The sequence below is a fragment of the Cricetulus griseus genome, chromosome 2 (genome assembly GCF_003668045.3).
Source record: "Cricetulus griseus strain 17A/GY chromosome 2, alternate assembly CriGri-PICRH-1.0, whole genome shotgun sequence".
NCBI lineage: Eukaryota > Metazoa > Chordata > Mammalia > Rodentia > Cricetidae > Cricetulus > Cricetulus griseus.
This window is the reverse complement of record NC_048595.1, coordinates 201,832,038-201,851,473: the sequence shown is the minus strand read 5'-3', so window position 1 is coordinate 201,851,473 and position 19,436 is coordinate 201,832,038. Positions and strand designations below refer to the sequence as shown.

Genomic DNA, 19,436 nt, shown 5'->3' with positions numbered 1-19,436 from the left:
CAGGGCAATCAGTGACTTAGTTCTAATAAGAGCTGCTTTTTCTCCCTCTGAAGGATTTGTATTAAAGGGTCCTGTGTTTAAAAAAACCTGTATGAGTATTTTGTCTGCATGTATGTTTGTGCACCAGGTGCACTCAGTGCACCTGTGAAGGCCAGAAGAGGGAGCTAATCTTCTGGACCTGGAGTTACAGAGGTTGGGATCTTCCATGTGAATGTTGGGAATTGAACCTGAGTCCTTTGGAAGAACAGCCAGTGTCTTAACTACTAAGCATCTCTCCAGCCCTGGTCCTGCTTCTGAAAGACCAGTAGGGAAGCAGTCCTGAAGGGATGCCATCGAAAGGATGCAAGTTGGGGATAGAGGTGCCCTGGAGGACAGAGTTATCCAAGGGAAAATCTCTGTTTTACCAACCTGGCTAGAATCACCTGAGAAATAGGATGATCTCTCGCATTTTGTACTTCCTCACCTAGTCATATGAGCCAGGCCAACCATGTATCCTGTTTTGATTCATAAAAGAGGTAATACACCAGCTTCACAAATTGTGAGGAGGCAAAAGTTAAAAAAAAAAAAGTGAAAGCCATTGCTTTGTAGTAGGCACTCCATAAATATTGAAAGAATGAAAGATCACCTTGTATTAAAATTCGAAGGATACTGACTGCTAAGGCTAACATCAGCCCTCCATCGGCAGAGACAGGCTCCTCCCTTTGTGTCTGAACCTTCTCTTGGGTTTGACCACTGCACTTCTCTGCATACTTGTGTTCAGCTTACGACATACCATAATCAATGATGGTTTAAAGGGGAAGGACACAGGGAATGCTCTCTAGTTCAGGAATGGACTTGAGTGTCTACAGGGGTATTTGACCTTCCTTAGCCCTGTCTTCTGCTGCTCAACTGTCCATGGAACTGTTTCACAGCTCAACAGGGTTTTTATTTTCTGTTTTTTTCTTTTTGAGACAAGATCTGATTATATAACTTTGGCTGGTGGGGAACTTGCTATGTGGCCCAGGCTGGCCTAGAGCTCATAAAGATTGGCCTGCCTCTGCTTGTAAGTGTAGGATTAAAGGTGTGTGCCACCACATTCAGCCTGCTCAACAGGTTTTACTTTAAGACCCTCTGAAAGAGACAAAGGAACCTCACTGGGAATGGTAGCTCATGCCTGTAATTCCAGCACTTAGGAGGGTCATGGCAAATTCAAGGCCAGCTTGGACTATAGAGTGAGTTCCAGGTTAGCCTGGGCTACAGAATGAGCCCTTCTTTCAAAAAAGAAAGATAAACCACAAATCAGGCAGTTTGCTAATGCTCCTGCCTCAACAGAGACTGGAATAACACCAAACTATTGGCTAAACAGTTCAATTTCTCTACACTCTCCTTAGGGAGTGGAAAACAGAACACTAGGGGACGGTGGCTTTATATCAGAGAGAGGTATAATTCTGGGCAAACACCATCCAAACTCCGAAGTGCACTGGCTGAGACTAGAAATTTCTAGGGAGTGACTTTTGCTGCAGGCAGGATGAAAGAGGAAACACGGGTCTTCTCTGGGATGCCCTGATCTACATTCACAGAGGAGCTGAGTCCAAACTTTCCCATTCGTGGAACTTAGATGAATTATCCCTGCCCTGGGGGCCAGGCCTGGAAGAACTGGAGGGTGACAAGTGTGGCTCCATGTCCTGTAGCTCTGCCCAACAAAGATAGCAGATAGTAAGTGTTCATCATTTCCTAATGTGTATTATAAAATGGAATTTGCCATGTAAATAGTAACGATTAAGAAACCCCCATCCTGAGCCGGCCATTGTCCTTTCAGCCACCCCTCCGGAGGCCAATTAGCTTGGAAAGTTTTTCACAGTTTTCAAGTTTCAGTGACTCTGCTTTCTGCCGTAGTCGCTCATCTCTATATAACCCCGCCAAATTGGTCAGCTCTGACTCTGAAAGATACAAGTGAAGGTTCATTAACATTGAGTGCTTTCATTTCAGTATCTCTAGATTGATTCAAAAGGCCTTACTTTCATGCCACACTGCTCTACTCCATCCAGGCAATGCTGCTCCTCTATCCTAAAGGTATCTGATGGCCACTGCACCACGTGCTGAGGGTGAATGCTGCCTGGAACCCCCTCCCCCAGTCTGTGCCGTGACAAGGCTTTGTTCTTATCAACAAAACATTTGGCCCCAGGCTTAGAAAGCCTGAACAAGTGCAGAAAGGGGAGATTGCCATGGCGTTGCTGCAGTGATGATCTGATGGCAGTGGGGGCAGGGAGGATGGACTGGACCCTCATTGACTATTCCTGTCATCTGAACAAAGACAGCTGCTTATTCTTCCCTCAGCATTGCAGGCACCTAAGTCACACATGACTCGGGTCTACTCTGGTAGGTGGACATCTACAGAGGGTCAGGCTAGCAGCGTTCTTCATTCCCTCACCACATATAAGGTCCCTGACTCATACGGCTCTTTTAAAAGTGAAATCATCTCAGTCTAGTGACCTCTGTGTCCTTGACTAAATAAATCTCATTTTCTCCTCAGGATAGAGTAGGCCATTCTATTTTTAAATGGAATATAATATCTGCTGTGTTTCCCAACTCCACAGTGGTTGGTCTAAGTTTTTATTCTCTTTGTCTCTCTCTCTCTCTCTCTTTTTTTTGTGTGTGTGTTTTTTGTTTTGTTTTGTTTTGTTTTTATTCTCTTACAAGTTCCTTCTTCTTAGGGGGAACTCCTAAGATGCACCTTTGGAGACATGTCATGTGACCACATGTTAATACAGTAGCACGTTGGATGGGCTTCATGGCTTCTGAGAGCTGCCAACAGCAGACAGCTGTTAAAGGGCCATGGCTGTGGAAATGCTATTTTAATCATTTTGAAATATGCCTTCCATTCTTAATCACCTTGCTGACAGGTTTTATTTTTCTTGGTGGAACAAAACACACCTGTCTAATTAATCAGCAAACTCGAGGACACAGGAATTAGCCTTCAGTCAGAGAACAATGGGCATGGACCTCTGAATAAATGTCTATCATCACAAAATACTGCCTGGCATTTCTGCTCACAATGATCCTATTTATACCAAATAAAGACTCCAGGGTGAGGGATGGATGAGCATGACAACCCTCCCTGAAGAGATGGCACTGCAGACCTGGACTCCAGCCAGCAGTGGCTTGGCAGGCTGTGGGTCTCCCAGGCTGCAGAACAATGTGCTCTTACCCTTGGTGGGGTGCCCACAGTGTCTGCATACCAGGGCCTGCCTTGGCACAATCACAGGGCTCTGTGGAGGGTTGTGTGCTGCACCCACTAGGTGTTCAGCACTCCTTCCTAGGGCTTCTTTAGGAAGTCTGCCCAGGAGACTTGATCCTTTAGAGTCACAGCTACACCAAGAGTCCAGAACAGATTCTGTGGCTCTGCTCCCTGGGCAGTTTTGTGTATTGCCTCTTATGTGTCTCCTTCTCTGAAGTCCTCATCCAGAGGCATTAGAGACTAATGACACTTAGGGCTGTCTGTCTTGACAGCCACTGTAACAAGCTGATATGGATTGCTTTCACAAAGCTCACTGAAACCAGGTCAGACAACGCTGCTCAGGAGCAATGAAGAGGCACAAACCAAGTGACTACTCAAAGAATATAATACTTTTAACAATTGTGTTAATACTCAATAACTTAAAAAATATTTTAGGGGATGGAAAGATGGCTCAAAGATAAGAGCACTTGTTGCTCATAACTAGTTCCAGGGGACCCAATGCTCTCTTCTGACCTCTCCAGGCACCAAGCACACATGTGGTGCACAGATATATATGCAGACAAAAGATTCACATATAAAATAAAGTCAAACTTTTTTTTTTTTTTTTTTTTTTTTTTTCTGAGACAGGGTTTCTCTGTGTAGCTTTGGAGCCTATCCTGGCACCCGCTCTGGAGACCAGGCTGGCCTCGAACTCACAGAGATCTGCCTGCCTCTGCCTCCCAAGTGCTGGGATTAAAGGCGTGCGACACCAATGCCTGGCTTAAAGTGAAACTTTTAAAAATTATTTTATGTGTATGTCTGAGTGCCTCACATAGGGCATGTATGTACACCATGCACAGGCACACATGAGTCTGTGCGGTCAGAAGAGGGTGCTGGATCCTTTGGAACTGGAGTTAGAGTTGTAAGTCACCTTACTTGGGTTCTGGGAACAGAGGCCTCTGCAGAGCAGTGAGTGCTCCTAACCACTGAGTCATCCCTCCAGCCCCAGGACTCAGTAACTTATAAATAAAATGAAAGAATGAAGTCTTTGGGAGGAGCAGGATCAAGAAAATACTTTTTCTCCTTAAAGGAGAAAACAAAACAGAGAAACAAAAAACAAACAAAAATGACCCAGTCCCATGGGACACTGCCCTTTAGTCTCTTGTGTGAAGCTGTACAAGTCTGGATTTCACCAGGAATAATGTATTACTGTGTTCCAGGCACTGTGTTAAACACACAACACACACACACACACACACACACACACACACACACACACACACACACACACACACCCTACAGCCTCTAGGGGGAAATGAATTCTTTCCCCACTTCAAAGCCTGGATTCTACCCACTGTTATCCTGCTCAAGGGCTCAGAAAGGAGTGCTCACTCCAAGGCCAGGACTCATTCAGCTCTGTGGGACCAGGCCAGGAAGCAGCTCTTGACCGTCACTTGTATCCTGCCCAGCAGTGGCATAGCCACTTTCCCTGGCAGTGTGTTCAATATGCAGATATATCCATGAAAGAGTAAACAGGATGATTATCATCCATAGCAAATGATCACTCATAAAAAAATTACCCGAATTAGGCATTCCAGGGGAAAGCCAATAAAAGGATTAATAAAGATTTTTCAAAGACAATGGCTACCCTTGATAAAATTTCCATTTGGTATTTTGCCAAGAGTGAACTTTGCTCTCAAGTGAGTTTATTTTTACAACCTCAAAGTGCTAAATTTAACTTCCTGGATGCACTTGCTGCTGGATTCAGAGGGCAGATGCTGCCTGCTCTCAAATGGCACTTGGGTGGTGTGGAGACCCTACAGAACCATTGTGTTTAAATGCTAGCAGTAGGTTTCTTCAGGAGTATGTGCTGACAACCTCCATTCAGAACTGGTGAACTGCACACATCAGGCTCAGTCAATGTGTGTGTGTGTGTGTGTGTGTGTGTGTGTGTGTGTGTGTGTGTGTGTGTTTTAACTGAGGGTAGATCCTAAGGACTTTATGTATGCTGCTAGGCATAAGCTATAACACTGAGCCATACCCTCAGTTCTTTTAAAAACAAATAAACAGACATTTTGAGATGTGGCTTATTAAGTTGCCCAGGCTAGCCATGAACTCACTCTGTAGCCACAGCAGGCCCCTGAATACCTGATCCTCCTGCCTTGGTATCCCAAAAGACTTTGGAGGCCACAGATCTGAATAAGCCTCACCTGAATGTGAATGGGAACAAAAGCTCAGACACAACTCTTAGGGAAATCCTTCATCTTTCTGCATGGTCAGCATCTTAAGGCCACAGAGTAGAATATGATACACGTGCATGCTCATGTGGGAGCACACAAGTGTGTGTGCACACCTGTGCTTGTGTGTTTATGTGTGCAAGTTGCATGTGTATCTGTGTATGTGGTGTGTGTGTATGTGTGCTTGTGGAGGGCATCTGAAGAATGAAAAATGCAGATTTTCATGTAGTTCTTGCAGAAAGCAAACCATTCCTGTGCCCAACACAAAGGGGATGCTTAGACACATTACTGAGGCTTTCACCTGATTTAGATCCACGTAGGTTCATTTGTTTGTTTGAGACAGGGTTTCTCTGTGGCTTTGGAGGTTGTCCTGGAACTAGCTCTTGTAGACCAGGCTGGTCTCGAACTCACAGAGATTCGCCTGCCTCTGTGCCCCCCCTCCCCTGCCCTCAGTGCTGGTACTAAAGGCGTGTGCCACCACTGCCCAGCTACACAGGTTCTTGCTCCTAATTTTTTTCCTGGGGCAGGCCTTGCTGGGGAACATCTTTAAGCCCAGCTTAATCTCTGTGAGCTTGAGGCCAACCTGGACTAAACACCAAACTCTTTCTCAATTTCTTTTTCTTTCTTTTTTTAAAAAAATTTCCCTTTATGCCAGATCTCTGTGAGTTCGAGACCAGCCTGGCCTACAAGAGCTAGTTCCAGGACAACCTCCAAAGCCACAGAGAAACCCTGCTTACACACACACACAAAAATTCCCTTTATTTATTTTTGTGTGTGTGCACCCTCATGCATGTACCATAACATGTATGTGGCTGTCATGTATGAGAGCAACTTTTGGGAGTCAGTTCTCTCTTTTCTTTTCTTGGTTTTTTCAGACAGGGTTTCTCTGTGGCTTTGGAGGCTGTCCTGGAACTAGCTCTTGTAGACCAGGCTGGTCTCGAACTCAGAGATCCACCGGCCTCTGCCTCCCAAGTGCTTGGATTAAAGGCATGCGCCACCACCGCCCAGCCAGTTCTCTCTTTCTACTTCTGGGTCCTGGATTGAACTGGAGTCAGGCTTGGTGTCAATTGCCTTTACCTACTGACCCACCTCACTAGCCTGCTTTTTTTTTTTTTTTTTTCCCAAGACAGAGTCTTACTATGTAGTGCAGTCTGACCTTATACTCAAAATCTTCCTATCTCTTTCTCCCAAGTGCTGAGATCACAGGCCTATACCACCTCACCCAGTCCTTTCCCGATTTCTAAAAGACAAAATCTAATTTAAACAGCCTGGTCTGCATAGTTAGTTCCAGGACAGCCAGAGCTACACAGTGAGACTGTCTCAAAATAAAATAAAATAAAATAAAATAAAAAAATAAAAAATAAAAAAACCCAAGCAGCCAAACAAAACTAATTTAACAACGAGGTAGGTAAAAGCAACTTTATCCTGTTTAACTGCCCCTTATTTGAGAGGGTAGCTAAGCTTTGCCCTGTAGAAATAGAGGGCAGAGGCAAAGCCCCTGAGGGAGAAGGATAAGATGTCAGCACTGATCCGTTACATTCCTCATCAGTGCACTGTTTTCCAGTATGAGGGTATCATGTGTTGAACACCTGTTCTCAAGCCAGGACTCTGCCCGAAGCCTAGGACACAGAATTAGTAAGACAGTCTGCTCCTTAGGGCCAGCAGTCCTGCAGACGGAACCTGCATGCACCTATGGACCACTAATGCTATTGATCAGTACTGTGCTAGCAGGAAGAGCAAAGGGCTTTAAGAACACAAAGGAAGGGCAGGTTAACTCAGTGCGGGTAGGAGTACATGACGGGGCAGCAAGAGCTTAGAAGCACTGTGACCAAAGAACTAATTTTATCAGTTCACATTTAGAGACGTCCAGTAATAAAGCTTAAAAGATGAGTTATAGTTTGCTTTGAAAAAAAAATCAACAAAGCCCAGTTTGCAAAGCCAAGATGCAGTTACTCTGTGTGTGTGTGTGTATACTGTATGTGGGGGCAGTATACACATTGGGATTTAAAATGAAACTACTGGCTGAGATAGGGCTACTACTGCTGCCAGCACTCCCCAGTAACAACCAGAGCTGTAAGCCAAGTGGGAGACATTGTCTCCTGTGAGGGAAAGAGAAGAAAGATCTGTTCACATTCATCCTACTGAAAAGCCAGACCCAGGAGGTCACTCTTCTTCTACGTACCCACAAGCAACAAGAAGTAAGGGGACACCAGACTCCATGCTACCAACTTCTTCTTCTTTTGTTTTGTTTTTCGAGACAGGGTCTCTCTGTGTAGCTCTGGTTGTCCAGGAACTCACAGAGATCGGCCTGCCTCTACCTCTGCCTCCTCAGAGCTGGGATAAAAGACATGCACCACCACTGTTTGGCTCATGCCAGCAACTTCTAAACTTCTGATTTGACTCCATAAGGGAGGCTGGCTCAATCAGATTTCTCTCTAGGAAATGTGGGATTTAGGGATTGTGAAGAAAACCAGATAGCACTGAGAACTTCATAATGAAGTTGAGATGCAAAATGGGTCCAGTGACTGGTGAGGCTAGGGACCTTAGGACATCGACAAGAAGAGCAAGAATTCCCACAGGGTGTCCTGCAGTAAAATGGGAAAGCTACTGCATACGTGTAATCTAAGTCCTCAGGAAGATCAAAAATCTAGGGCTACATAGCAGCAGCCTATAGGCAGAGACAGGCAGATCTCTGAGACCAGCTTGACCCATAGCTAGGGCTATGTAGTAATTCCACTCCTCATGGGGAGCAGGTGGCAGAGAGAAGAAAATACAATAGGAGAATACAAAGATACCCAAGTTTCTAAGTTTTCCAATCCTAGTCAAATTCTTTGCTGTAATATCTGAGTGGGTGTTTGTCCTCTGTCTCTGCTCACCAGCAGAGGACAGGGGTCAGGAGGCTGGGCAGACCTCATGACCGCCTGCTTGGCCTTACTTACTTTGCTGTTTCTCCTTCCAACAGCTTGTTTGTATGTAATCAATGTAATCTTTCTCTATTGTTTTCTCGAGGTCACGAAGAGAAGCTCCTCTGTAGGCCTTGTCAAAGTTTTTATCCACAAAGTAAGGCACCTGCAGGTTCTGCGTTTCTCTAGAAATGGTGTAGCCCAGGGTTCTGAAACAGAGAGTGGCTCTCATCAGCCTGTGCTACCTGACAATCTTACTCTTGACTGGCTTATAAACATGATTGCCATCGTCTCCCAACATTTGTTAATCAACTAGTGAAATAGAACACAGGCATCACTATAGGCATCAAGTAAGCAATCTGACAATTACCAATGTAGCTTACAGTTTATTCTTTCCAAAGACTCACCTTTCTTTCTTCGATTTTTTTTTTTTTTTGGTAAGGTGTATCAGAAAAGGGTACCTGATCCCATAGGACTCCAGTTACAGATGGCTGTGAGCTGCCATGTGGATGCTGAGAATTAAACTCAGAACCTCTGGAAGAACAGTCCAGATGCTGCTCTTACCTGCAGCATCTCTCTAGCCCAAGACTTTCTAGCCCTTTCTTCTTTTTTTCTTTTTTGATTTTTCGAGACAGGGTTTCTCTGTGTAGATTTGGAGCCTATCCTGGCACTCATTCTGTAGACCAGGATGGCCTCGAACTTACAGAGATCCGATCCGTCTGCCTCTGCCTCCCGAGTGTTGGGATTAAAGGCGTGAGCCACCAATGCCCGGCAAGGCTTACCTTTCTGACATGGCTTTCTGTGTGAAAAGTAGATGACTAATCCTTTAAAAGCTTGTTTTGACAGTTGTGTATGTGATTCAGTTGGTATAATGCTTGCCTAGCATATATAAAGCCCTGGGATTTTCCCCACCCAAATAAAACTAGGAGTAGTGGCACTCCCCTGTAATCCCTGCACTTGAGAGAAAGAAGCAGGAGGATCAGAAGTTCAAGATCATCCTCAGCTACAATGATGAGTTCAAGTCTAGTCTTGGCTACATGAGACTATGTCTCAAACAAAGTAATTCAGGATGTGTGTGTGGCAGCGGGGAAATGGCTCAGCAAGCAAAGGTTATAGCCATTAAGCCCAAGGACCTCAGTTTGGTAGCCAGAGCCCATGTCGAAAGCCAGACAAAGTGCATGCACCTATAACCTCATACTTCTCCAGCAAGGTAGGAAGTAGACAACAGAGTTGGCTGGAAGCATATAGCCCAGCAACCTGGAATATGAAACTGAGTAGCAGAAACAAGGGAGATCTGCCTTAGTAAGGTAGAAGGCATAAACCAGCTCCCAGAAGCTGTCCTCTGATCACACAGGCACTAGCAAGCCCCCCACACATTTATTTTTTGTTTTCTGAGACATGGTCTCACTTTATATCCCTGGCTGAACTGGAACTTGCCGGTCTTGAACATATGGAGACAGGCCTACCTCTGTTTCCCACGTGCTGGGATTAAAAGCATGTGCCACCACACCCAGCCTTATTTATTTGTTTTGTACATATGTGAGTGCAGGTGTGTGCAGAGCCTAGCACATGTGTGGAAGTTAGAGGAGAACTTGAGAGACTGCATTCTCTCTTTCTACAAGATGGGTCCTGGGGATCAGCCTCAGGTCCACCAGGCTTGGCAGCAAGTACTGCCACTGTGCTAGCCATCTTATTGGCTTCACAGTCACCTATGCATAAAAAAACAAACAAATGCCTAAGAATTCCTGGATACTTCAAAAAACAAAAAGCCAGATCTAGTGGTATACACATGCATACCTAGCACTTAGCTCTGGTGGACATATCTTGTAGTCCTAGCACTCAGAAGCTGGGAGCAAGAGAACCAAACATATGAGACCTGCCTGAGCTACATAGCAAGATCTACTCCCCAAAACAAAGTAAACTAATTAATTTCTGCTTTGGGAGGTTGAGGCAGGAAGATTGCTGTGAATCTGAGGCCAGCTAGACTACACAGTGAGAGATTCTCAAAAAACAAAACAAAACAAAAACAAAACTGAAGTTTATTTCTCTTTCTCTCTTCTTTCTTTTGGTCTTGGAACTCACTGTGTAGACAGGATGACCTGGAATTTATAGAGCTCCACCGGCTTCTGCCTCTGAGGTGCTGGGATGAAAAGGGTGCACCACCATGTCCAGCTTGAGGTTAACTTTTCTAACAGGTCTGAATGTGTTACCAGCTGATGCTCTTGAGTCTTCACTTAAGGGACCAAACTTTGATCAAAGCAATTAAATGCACTAAGAGGAAAATTTAAAAAAAAAAAAGATTCCTAATCTGTATTTATATATAACCTACATGCCTCAACAAGCATCATAACAAATTTTGTCCTCAGCAAAAGCAAAGAAACAAAATAGCATAGTTTGACTCTATATCCTTATCAATAACAAATGTCCTTCTTGTAATTGTTTTTTTTTTTTTTTTTTTCTTCAAGACAGAGTTTCTCTGCATAATAGCTCTGGCTGTCCTGAAACTCACTCTGTAGACCAGGCTGGTCCTGAACTCAGAGATCCTTCTGCCTCTGAGTGCTGGGATTAAAGGCATGCTCCACTCCTCCTTGTAATTTTTATTAATCTTAATTTTATGTGCATTTTGACTGCTTGAATGTCTGTGAACCGTCTGCAGGATGTATGGTGACTGCAGAGGCCAGAAGAGGGCATCAGATCCCCTAGAACTGAAGTTGTGACCCACCACGTGAGTGCTTGGAATTAAACCTGGGTCTTTTGCAAGAACAGCTAATGCTGCTCTGAGCCATCTCTCCAGTCCTTCCTTTCAATTAGAAACATTGAAAAAAAAAATCACTAGGTCCCAGTCACTACCTAGCATTCCAAACCCACCCATCACAACCTGCCCTCTCTCGCTTCCCTCTTCTTCCTCTTCTCTTTCCCTCTCCTCCCCATCCCACCTCTCTCTTCTCTGACTCTCTCTCTCACTGTAGCTCATGCTGGCCTGGAATCACAGCAATCCTCTGTCCCTGCCTCTTCAATGCTGGACTGGAGGTATGAGCAACCATTTCTGTTGTCATCGGACTTCTTCCTGATTTCACCATGTGAGAAAGATTTATTAGCAATCTCAAATTATTCCTCTGGTCCTTGTACACCAATCCTGACTATTTTGCAGTTGACCAGAGGGTGTCACTATGCAACAAAATAATTCCTCTCCTAAGGTATAAGCAGCAGTTACTCACTGAGTACATTATTCCTGCTTGGCTGTTCCTTTTGGTTTAGTTTAGTTGTTTTCAAGTACCTAAATTTAGTACCCCCACAGAAAACACTAGAGAAACTTTGAATGATTCATGATTCTTCCTTAAAACATAAGATCAGCATTTTCTACAGTGGAAGGTGAAATGAAATATCAACATGAATCAGCAAAAGCCTTAGTCTTTCCTCCTCCTCCTCCTCTCTCTCCTCTTCCTCTTCCTCCTCCTCTCCTTCCTCTTCCTCCTCCTCTTCTTCTTCTAATTTGTGTTTTTCAAGACAGGATTTCTCTGTGTAGCTCTGGCTGTCCTGGAAGTCTCACTCTGGAGACCAGGCTGGCCTCTAACTCACAGAGATCCACCTGCCTCTGCCTCCCAAGTGCTGAGATTAAAGGGGTGCACCCCCTCCCCGTCTTATTTTGTGTGTGCCACCACTGCCAGGCCAAGCCTTTCATCCTTAAGACTGTTAAAAAGGAAAAATTAGAAATAGTCACTTACGATTTATAGAATAGACTATATGGGGGATTAGCAGCCAGCAGCTGAGTAATGACAGAAATAACCACAATCACCAGAACTGGAAGCAACTGGACAAATGCGGAATATGGAGTCTGTGAAAGAAAACAAGGAAGTATCTGAGAACAGACATCCCAAAGAAAATGAAGACTATTAACGCACTGCACAGAACATCCACAAAGCCAAAAAGGCTGGGTGTCAGCTTAGAACCAAACAGCTCATATTCTCTCTGCTGAGAGGCTAAAGGAAGCCCCTCCAACTTGGACTGTCAGTAATCCTGCTGCCTCTTATATCTCTAGGTAATCCTGCCAGACACAGATGGAGCTCCTGCAGTGGCTAGTGTTAAGCCACAGCTGTCCAAAATTGATGATATCCAACTGTGTCAGCGATGACCACATTCTCCCTTGACAATGTGGGGTCGAGGTTCATCATACTCCTTCATTGAGTATTGTCTGGAGAAAGAGCACATTCTCTCAGGGCTGTGAACCAGTCACAGGCATAGTATTTGTTTGCTTTTGTTGTTTTTGAATATGTACATCAGTGTTTAGCCACCATGATAGCTCTTAAGTCAGGTGCTACCAAGCCTGTAAACCTGAGTCTGATCCCAGCAGAGCTGCCTTTTGAGCTTCCTGTGAGACTCCTGATTTCTTACTTAACACCCCTTTTAGTTCTGAATATTTAGAAAGGGATTCTTATTTTTCTTTTCTTTCTTTTTTTGAGACAGGGTTTCTCTGTGTGGCTTTGGAGCCTATCCTGGCACTTGCTCTGTAGGCCAGGCTGGCCTCGAATTCACAGAGATCTGCCTGCCTCTGAATCCTGAGTGCTGGGATTAAAGGCGTGCGCTGCCACTGCCTGTGCAGGATTCTTGTTTTCTGTAGTAAAGAAAAGTTCGATTAAGCCAGCCGCAGAAGCTGGACATGGTATATGACTTTAGAAAGAGGCAGGTGGATCTCTGTGAGCTCCAGGCCAGTCTGGTTCACATAGTGAGCTGCAGGCCAGCCAGAGCTACATAGAGAGAACCTGTCTAAAACAAAAAGAACTGAAAAAAGAAAGGAGAGAAGGAGAGAGAGAGAGAGAGAGAGAGAGAGAGAGAGAGAGAGAGAGAGAGAGAGAGAGAGAGAGAGAGGCAGCCTTACAGGGAAACTGGGACCCTAGGAAAATACAAAAAAGGAATCAGGGATGGAGGATTACCAACATTCTGGCTCATTTGGGCCACTTATCCAGCTCTTTTTATCATTGCTTAAAGTACATTTTACCAACACAGCTCAATTGCACTTCTAGGATTGATTATATACCACAGAAGCAGGCTTGATACAGCCATAGGAGGAGCAGGCTCAGTATGACCGTGTATATAATCTTGACCATACACGCACCTGAGGTTTGTCCTCTTCCTCTCTTTTGTGTGTCTGTGTCCTCTCATGTCGGTGCCGTCTGTGATAATAGTGACTGTCATCTGTCACATTTGAGAACATATGAATATTTCCTGGAAAACAGACATTAGAGAGAGGGAGGGAGGGGGGAGAGAGAGAACTTTTATGAGATGGCAATTTCTTTTTGGTCCTTTTCAAAGTCTTTTCCCCCAGGAGGCTAAAGACAGGGCATCTGCCTATCTGAGCCAGCAGAAAAAGAAGGCAGTAGGTGAGCCAAGAGGCCCAGCTGGGCATGGCACGTGCCAGGCTCTCCTGACTTCATGGACTAGTCCTTTGCAAGTTTATGGAAGAAAACTCCAAAAGGCCAGAGGACAGCATTTTGGTCATGAATCCTATCTGACATACTTATGTCTGCTTCTGTGTCCAGTGTTAGTCACTAGCATCTTTTTTACTTTTATGTGCATTGGTTTTTTTGTCTGCATGTATGTCTGTGTGAGGGTGTCAGATCTTGGAGTTACAGATAGGTGTGAGTTGCCATGTGGGTGCTGGGAACTGAATCCAGGTCCTCTGGAAGAACAATCAGTGATTTTAACAGCTGAGTCATCTCTCCAGCCTAGTCACTAGCATCTTTAATAATCACTTATAAAACTCAATTTATAGCTAGGCAGTAGTGCTACATGCCTTTAATCCCAGGACTCGGGAGGCAGAGGCAGGCAGATCTCTGTAAGTTTGAGGCCAGCCTGGTCTCCAGAGTGAGTTCTAGGACAGCTGGGGCTGTTACACAGAAAAAAAAACCCTCTCTCTCGAAAAAAAAATTCAATTTATAGGTGGGGTGTAGCTTAGCATGCCTAGTATGTTGGAGGCTCTGGCTGCATCCCTAGCAACACAAAAAAATTAACTTATTTTCTTGGCACTGAATTTTCTCAAATTCTGGCTCTCTGTGATATACTTCCCAGGGTTCTATTTTGTTGCACACATTGACTGTAAAGAAAATGGGTTTCACTGTGATTTTTAAAAAGATTTAGTTTTATGTATATGGGTATGTGTGGACACGTGGATCAAGATTCACTGGACTAGGCTCAAAATAGGTTAACATAATTTTATTTGGGAAGAAGGCACTTACACAAGAAACAGATGACCGCTGCAGGTTCCTACTCCAAGGATCCACCCAAGGATCCAAGGCAGCTTGTACGGGGTCCTGACCCTAGACCTAATCCTACTCTAGGTCACTGCCGCACCTAGAGTGCGGGACACAGGGGTGGAATGTGTGTGAATATCTCACTACAGGTATGTGGTGTTTGAAGGAGAATGGCTCCCACAGGTTTATACATTTGAATGTTTTATCCCTAGTTAGTGGAACTGTCTGGGAAAGATTAGGAGGTGTGGCCTTGTTGGAGTAGCTGTGGTCTTGTTGGAGGAGTTTGTCAGTGGGGTTGGGCTCTGAGGTTTCAAAGCCCACACCAGGTTCACTCTATCTCTCTCTGACTGCTGCCTGTGGATCAGATGTAAAGCTCTCAACTACTGCTCTATTACCATGCCTGTTTGCTTCCCATTATGATAACAGACTAAGACTCTGAAACTATAAGCAAGTCCCTAATTAAACACTTTATCCTGTAAGAGTTGCCTTGGTCATGTAGCTAGACATGGTGTTTTGCCTGCTTTCGTGTCTGTGCACTACATGCCCACAGTGCCCATGCAGGCCAGAAGAAGGCATCAGACCCACTTGGAAATGGAGTTACAGACGATAGTGAGCTGCTGTGTGTGTGTGTTGGAAATCAAACCCTGGTCCTCTTAAGAGACCCAGGCCACAGAAAATCCCTGGTCCATAGCCCCTACACAGCCCCTTAATGGTTAGGCCCCAAGCAACACCCCCCCACTCCCACCCCCCACCCCCGCCAGTAAAAGAAACACACCCTGGATTTGGCACCATAGCCAGAGAAAAATACCCTAACTCTGAAACTAACGCCAAAAGATCATACTTGGCCCCTAGATTAGGGACATGCAAAAGAAATTTGCCCAGGCCCTGAAATTAGAGCCTAAAAACTAAAAAGAACCATAGGAAGAAAGACAGTTTGGCCCTGAAACCAGAGCCATTTCTGCCCCTGCCACAAAACCAGCCAATCCCTGAGCAGGGAAAACTGACCAATTCCTGAGCAATAAAGTAGTAACCTTCAGCTTAAGGGTGTGAACTTTCCAACCTAGGAAACTAGGGTAGTAACCTCTAGTCTAGAGGCACAACCTTTTCCGGACCTCAGTTTAGGGAAGTAGTACCTCTAGTCTGGTGGCTTGACACCCTTAAGGGAAGTAATAACCCTAGCCTAGAGGTGTCCCCCTCACTTTAGCAGGGGCAGCCTCTTCCAGTCAGCAAGGCATGGCTTGTCCCTTCGCCCATGGAGGGATCAATCAGAACCGAGTAAACAACTCTAGGATTTGAGCCGATCCCAAGGGTATAATTATGCAGTCTTGGAGGTCTTGAGCCAATCCCAAGCCTGTAGCAGGTTTAGAGTTCCCCAAGCCCCGCCCTCCTGCCTGGCTACTATATAAACCACCTTCTCCCACTATTCTGGATCTCTCCCTCTCTGCTATTATCAGTGCTGCTGCAACTCGAAAATAAAGATTGGTTGTTTTTGCATCAGAGTCAGTCTCTTCAGGATTTCTGGCTTAACACTCTACATGGACAAGTATTCTTACCTGCTAAGCCATCTCTCCAACCCCAAATTTATGTGTTTTTGTTTGTTCGTTGAAAGATCTATTTTATGTTTCGGGGTGTGGTTCCACACACTTTTAATTCCAGCAATCAAGGCTGAGGCAGGCAGATCTTTGTGGGTTTGAGGCCAGACTGATCTACAGAGTTTTCTAGGACAGCCAGGCCTACATGAGAGACCTTGTCTTAAAAAAATATGTATAAAAGATTTATTTATGGACTTTTTATCTGCATGTATGTATGTGCACCACCTGTATGCCTGCAGAGGTCAGTCCCTTGGAACTGGAGTCAAATGTTTGTGAGTCACCGTGAGTCAGTACTTAGACACTGAACCCCAGCCACCCTTTTTGTTTTATTTTTGTTGGTGATGGTGGTGTTCTTTGTTTGCCTTTTCTTTTTTTTTTCTTTTTCTTTTTTGAGACAGAGTTTCTGTATAGCCTCGGCTGTCCTGGAACTCACCCTGTAGACCAGGCTGTCCTCAAACTCACAGAGATCCATCTGCCTCTGCCTCCCGAGTGCTGGGATTAAAGGCGTGTGTCACCATCCAGCTTATTTTGTTCCTAAGACAGGGACTCATGTAGTCCAGTTGGCCCCCAATTTGCTATGTATTAAGGATGACCTTTAACTTCTGACGCTCATGCTTCCTCACCAAATGTTGGAATTTTATGTATAAACACACACACACACACACACACACACACACACACACACATATCACTGTGTACATATGAATACTATGATCCATATATGAATACTATGATTATATATAAACCACCATGCCCAGCAATTCACTGTGACAGTTAAAATTTAATTTATTTTATATGTATAGTGTTTGTCTACACTTATGTGTGTGCATCATGTGCACACAATGTTCATATAAGCCAGAATGTGTCAGGTCCCCTAGAACTGGAGTTACAGATGGCTGTGAGCCACCATGTGGGTGCTGGGAATCAAACCCTGGTCCTCTGCAAGAGCAGCAAGTGCCCTTAACCACTGAGCCATCTCCCTCGCCTCTAATGGACTTTTATTAATTTATTATTTTTAATTTATTTTTTCATTTTTCAAGACAGGGTTTCTCTGTATAGTCCTGTCTGTTCTAGAACTCATTCTGTAGTTCAGGTTGGCCTCGAACTCACAGAGATCTGCTTGCCTCAGACTCCCAAGTACTAGGATTAAAGTCATGTACCCCCCCCACACACACACTGCCTGGCAGAACTTTTGAAAATATAACCCTAATTTATTTATTTTAGATTGTGTTTGTGTATGTGTACATGCCCATGTGTGTACATGTATAAATGCAAAGCACATGTATGGAGGTCAAAGGACAACTTTCAGGTACTGTTTCTCTCTTCCCATATGGGTCCCAGAGCTCAAACTCAAGTCTTCAAGCTTGGGGGGAAGAGCCTTTACCTGATGAGTCATCTCACTATCCCCCAGTGTTATATTTTTATACATGTATATCACATGCTTAGACCCTCCTTTATTTTATCTTGTCTCCCCCTCTCCATGGTCCCTTCTTTTCCCAAAGATTATTTGTGGTAGGGGGAGGTCTAACATTTCTTTGAAATTGCAATTTTGTGATAATGACATTAATAAAAGGTATTTTGTTGCTTAGTCTATAAACTATAGATACCTAACCCCGAGGGGCATGCCCTAATCCTCCAGCCAGGCCTGGCAGCTCAGTCCACAGTCACAGCTACTTGAAAGGCTGAGAGAAGAGGACTGCAAGTTCAAGGCGGTTTTGGGTTACACAAGGGGTTTAAAACCAGCCAGCGCACTCAGACTCTGTCTTGTCTAGAATTTGTGCTGTGATATGCACGCACGCACACACACACACACACACACACACACACACACACACACACACACAATTATTTCAAAGGAATCCTGAAATATCAGCCCCATTTTTCAAGTGGGTGACAACAGTAAAAGAAATGAAATGATAATGGTCAAAATTCTGCACAGCTGGAGGCTGTCAAACTTCTACTCAGCTCACTCCAAATTCTTGCTATTTCTTCTGACCTCCCCTGTTACCAGCTACACTTAGGTGCACAAACAGACATGCAGGCAAAATTAAAAAAAAAAAAAAAAAAAGAAAAGAAAAGAAAAAAAAAGAAACCAACCTGAAGGAAAATGTCCTCCAAAGAAGACATTGAATAGTTCTTCTGGAGAGATGTCAGCTTCAAAATCCCTGTAATAATGGTAAGATCTGGCTCGGGGTGCAGTGAAGGTCATCTGCTCATCTCCATACTCATCATAGCGCAGTCTCTTGTCAGGATTGCTCAGGACCGCAAAGGCATTTCCTATTGCTGCAACCAACAAGAAGCAGCACATGAGCACATCCTTAGCTGTGGCTGGGGTTGACCACTGAAGCACCATCATCACCACCACCACCATCATCAACAACAGCAGCAGTAAGAGGCCTGGAATCAGTGCTAGACAGACTCACAGAATTCCAAAGAGAGGTACTTAGGTCTACAAAGTTTCCCCAAAGGACTTGCCCCAGAGATTGTTCATAATCTTGATAAAACAGAAACAACACTAGAACCCAGCAACTAGGAACTGCTACCGAAGTAAACATTAACTCCTAACCAAGAGTTCTCCAGTCATCCCAGATGCCCTAATGTTAGGACCCTATACCAAGGTTAGGCTGCCTATAATTTCAGACATGTTGGAGAAATAGCTAATTCTCCTATTACCCAAAAATGGAATTTGGGGGTCTGGAGAGATGGCTCAGAGCTTAAGAGCACTAGCTGTTCTTTTAGAGAACCCAGGTTCAGGTTTCAGTATTACAATGGGTGACTCACAACTGCCTGTAACTCTAGTTTCTAGGGTTTTGACACCCTGTTCTGGCGTGTGCACAGACAGACAAATAAGCACACACATATACATAAACAAAAATTTAAAAGAAATGTGTTCAGCCAGGTGGTGGTGGCACCCGTCTTTAATCCCAGCACTTAGGAGACAGAAGCAGTTGATCTCTGTGAGGTTGAGGCCAGCCTGGTCTACAAAGTGAGTTCCAGGACAGCCAGGGCTACATAGAGAAACCACGTCTCAAAAAAAAAAAAAAAAAAAAAAAAAAAAAAAGCCTTATAGGGATGGAACTAAGACTCAGAGATAAGGAGCATGCTTACCACATGAGGCTCAGGATCTCTTTCTCCCCCAGCCCTCCCCCCCTCACAGACACACACCAGTGTTCTGGTTTTATCTAAGAGTAACAGTTTATTGAAACAGCCTACAGTATTATAATATTATTAAATTGAAGTAAAAAAAATCTCCTAAATAA

General features: G+C 44.4%; 1 protein-coding gene across 1 annotated transcript in view; it reads right to left on the bottom strand.

Annotated features, from left to right (window-relative positions):
* Positions 1 to 553: 553 nt before the first annotated feature.
* The window catches only part of Dnajc18 (DnaJ heat shock protein family (Hsp40) member C18), a 35,917-nt gene continuing 17,034 nt past the window's right edge, over positions 554 to 19,436 (bottom strand). The window contains exons 4-8 of the mRNA XM_027400763.2: positions 18,274 to 18,459; positions 13,450 to 13,559; positions 12,062 to 12,171; positions 8,373 to 8,545; positions 554 to 1,919 (exon numbers count right to left, since the gene is read on the bottom strand). Of these exons, the coding sequence (XP_027256564.1) occupies positions 1,795 to 1,919; positions 8,373 to 8,545; positions 12,062 to 12,171; positions 13,450 to 13,559; positions 18,274 to 18,459 (704 nt within the window). The 3' untranslated portion in view covers positions 554 to 1,794. The remainder of the gene's footprint in view (positions 1,920 to 8,372; positions 8,546 to 12,061; positions 12,172 to 13,449; positions 13,560 to 18,273; positions 18,460 to 19,436) is intronic.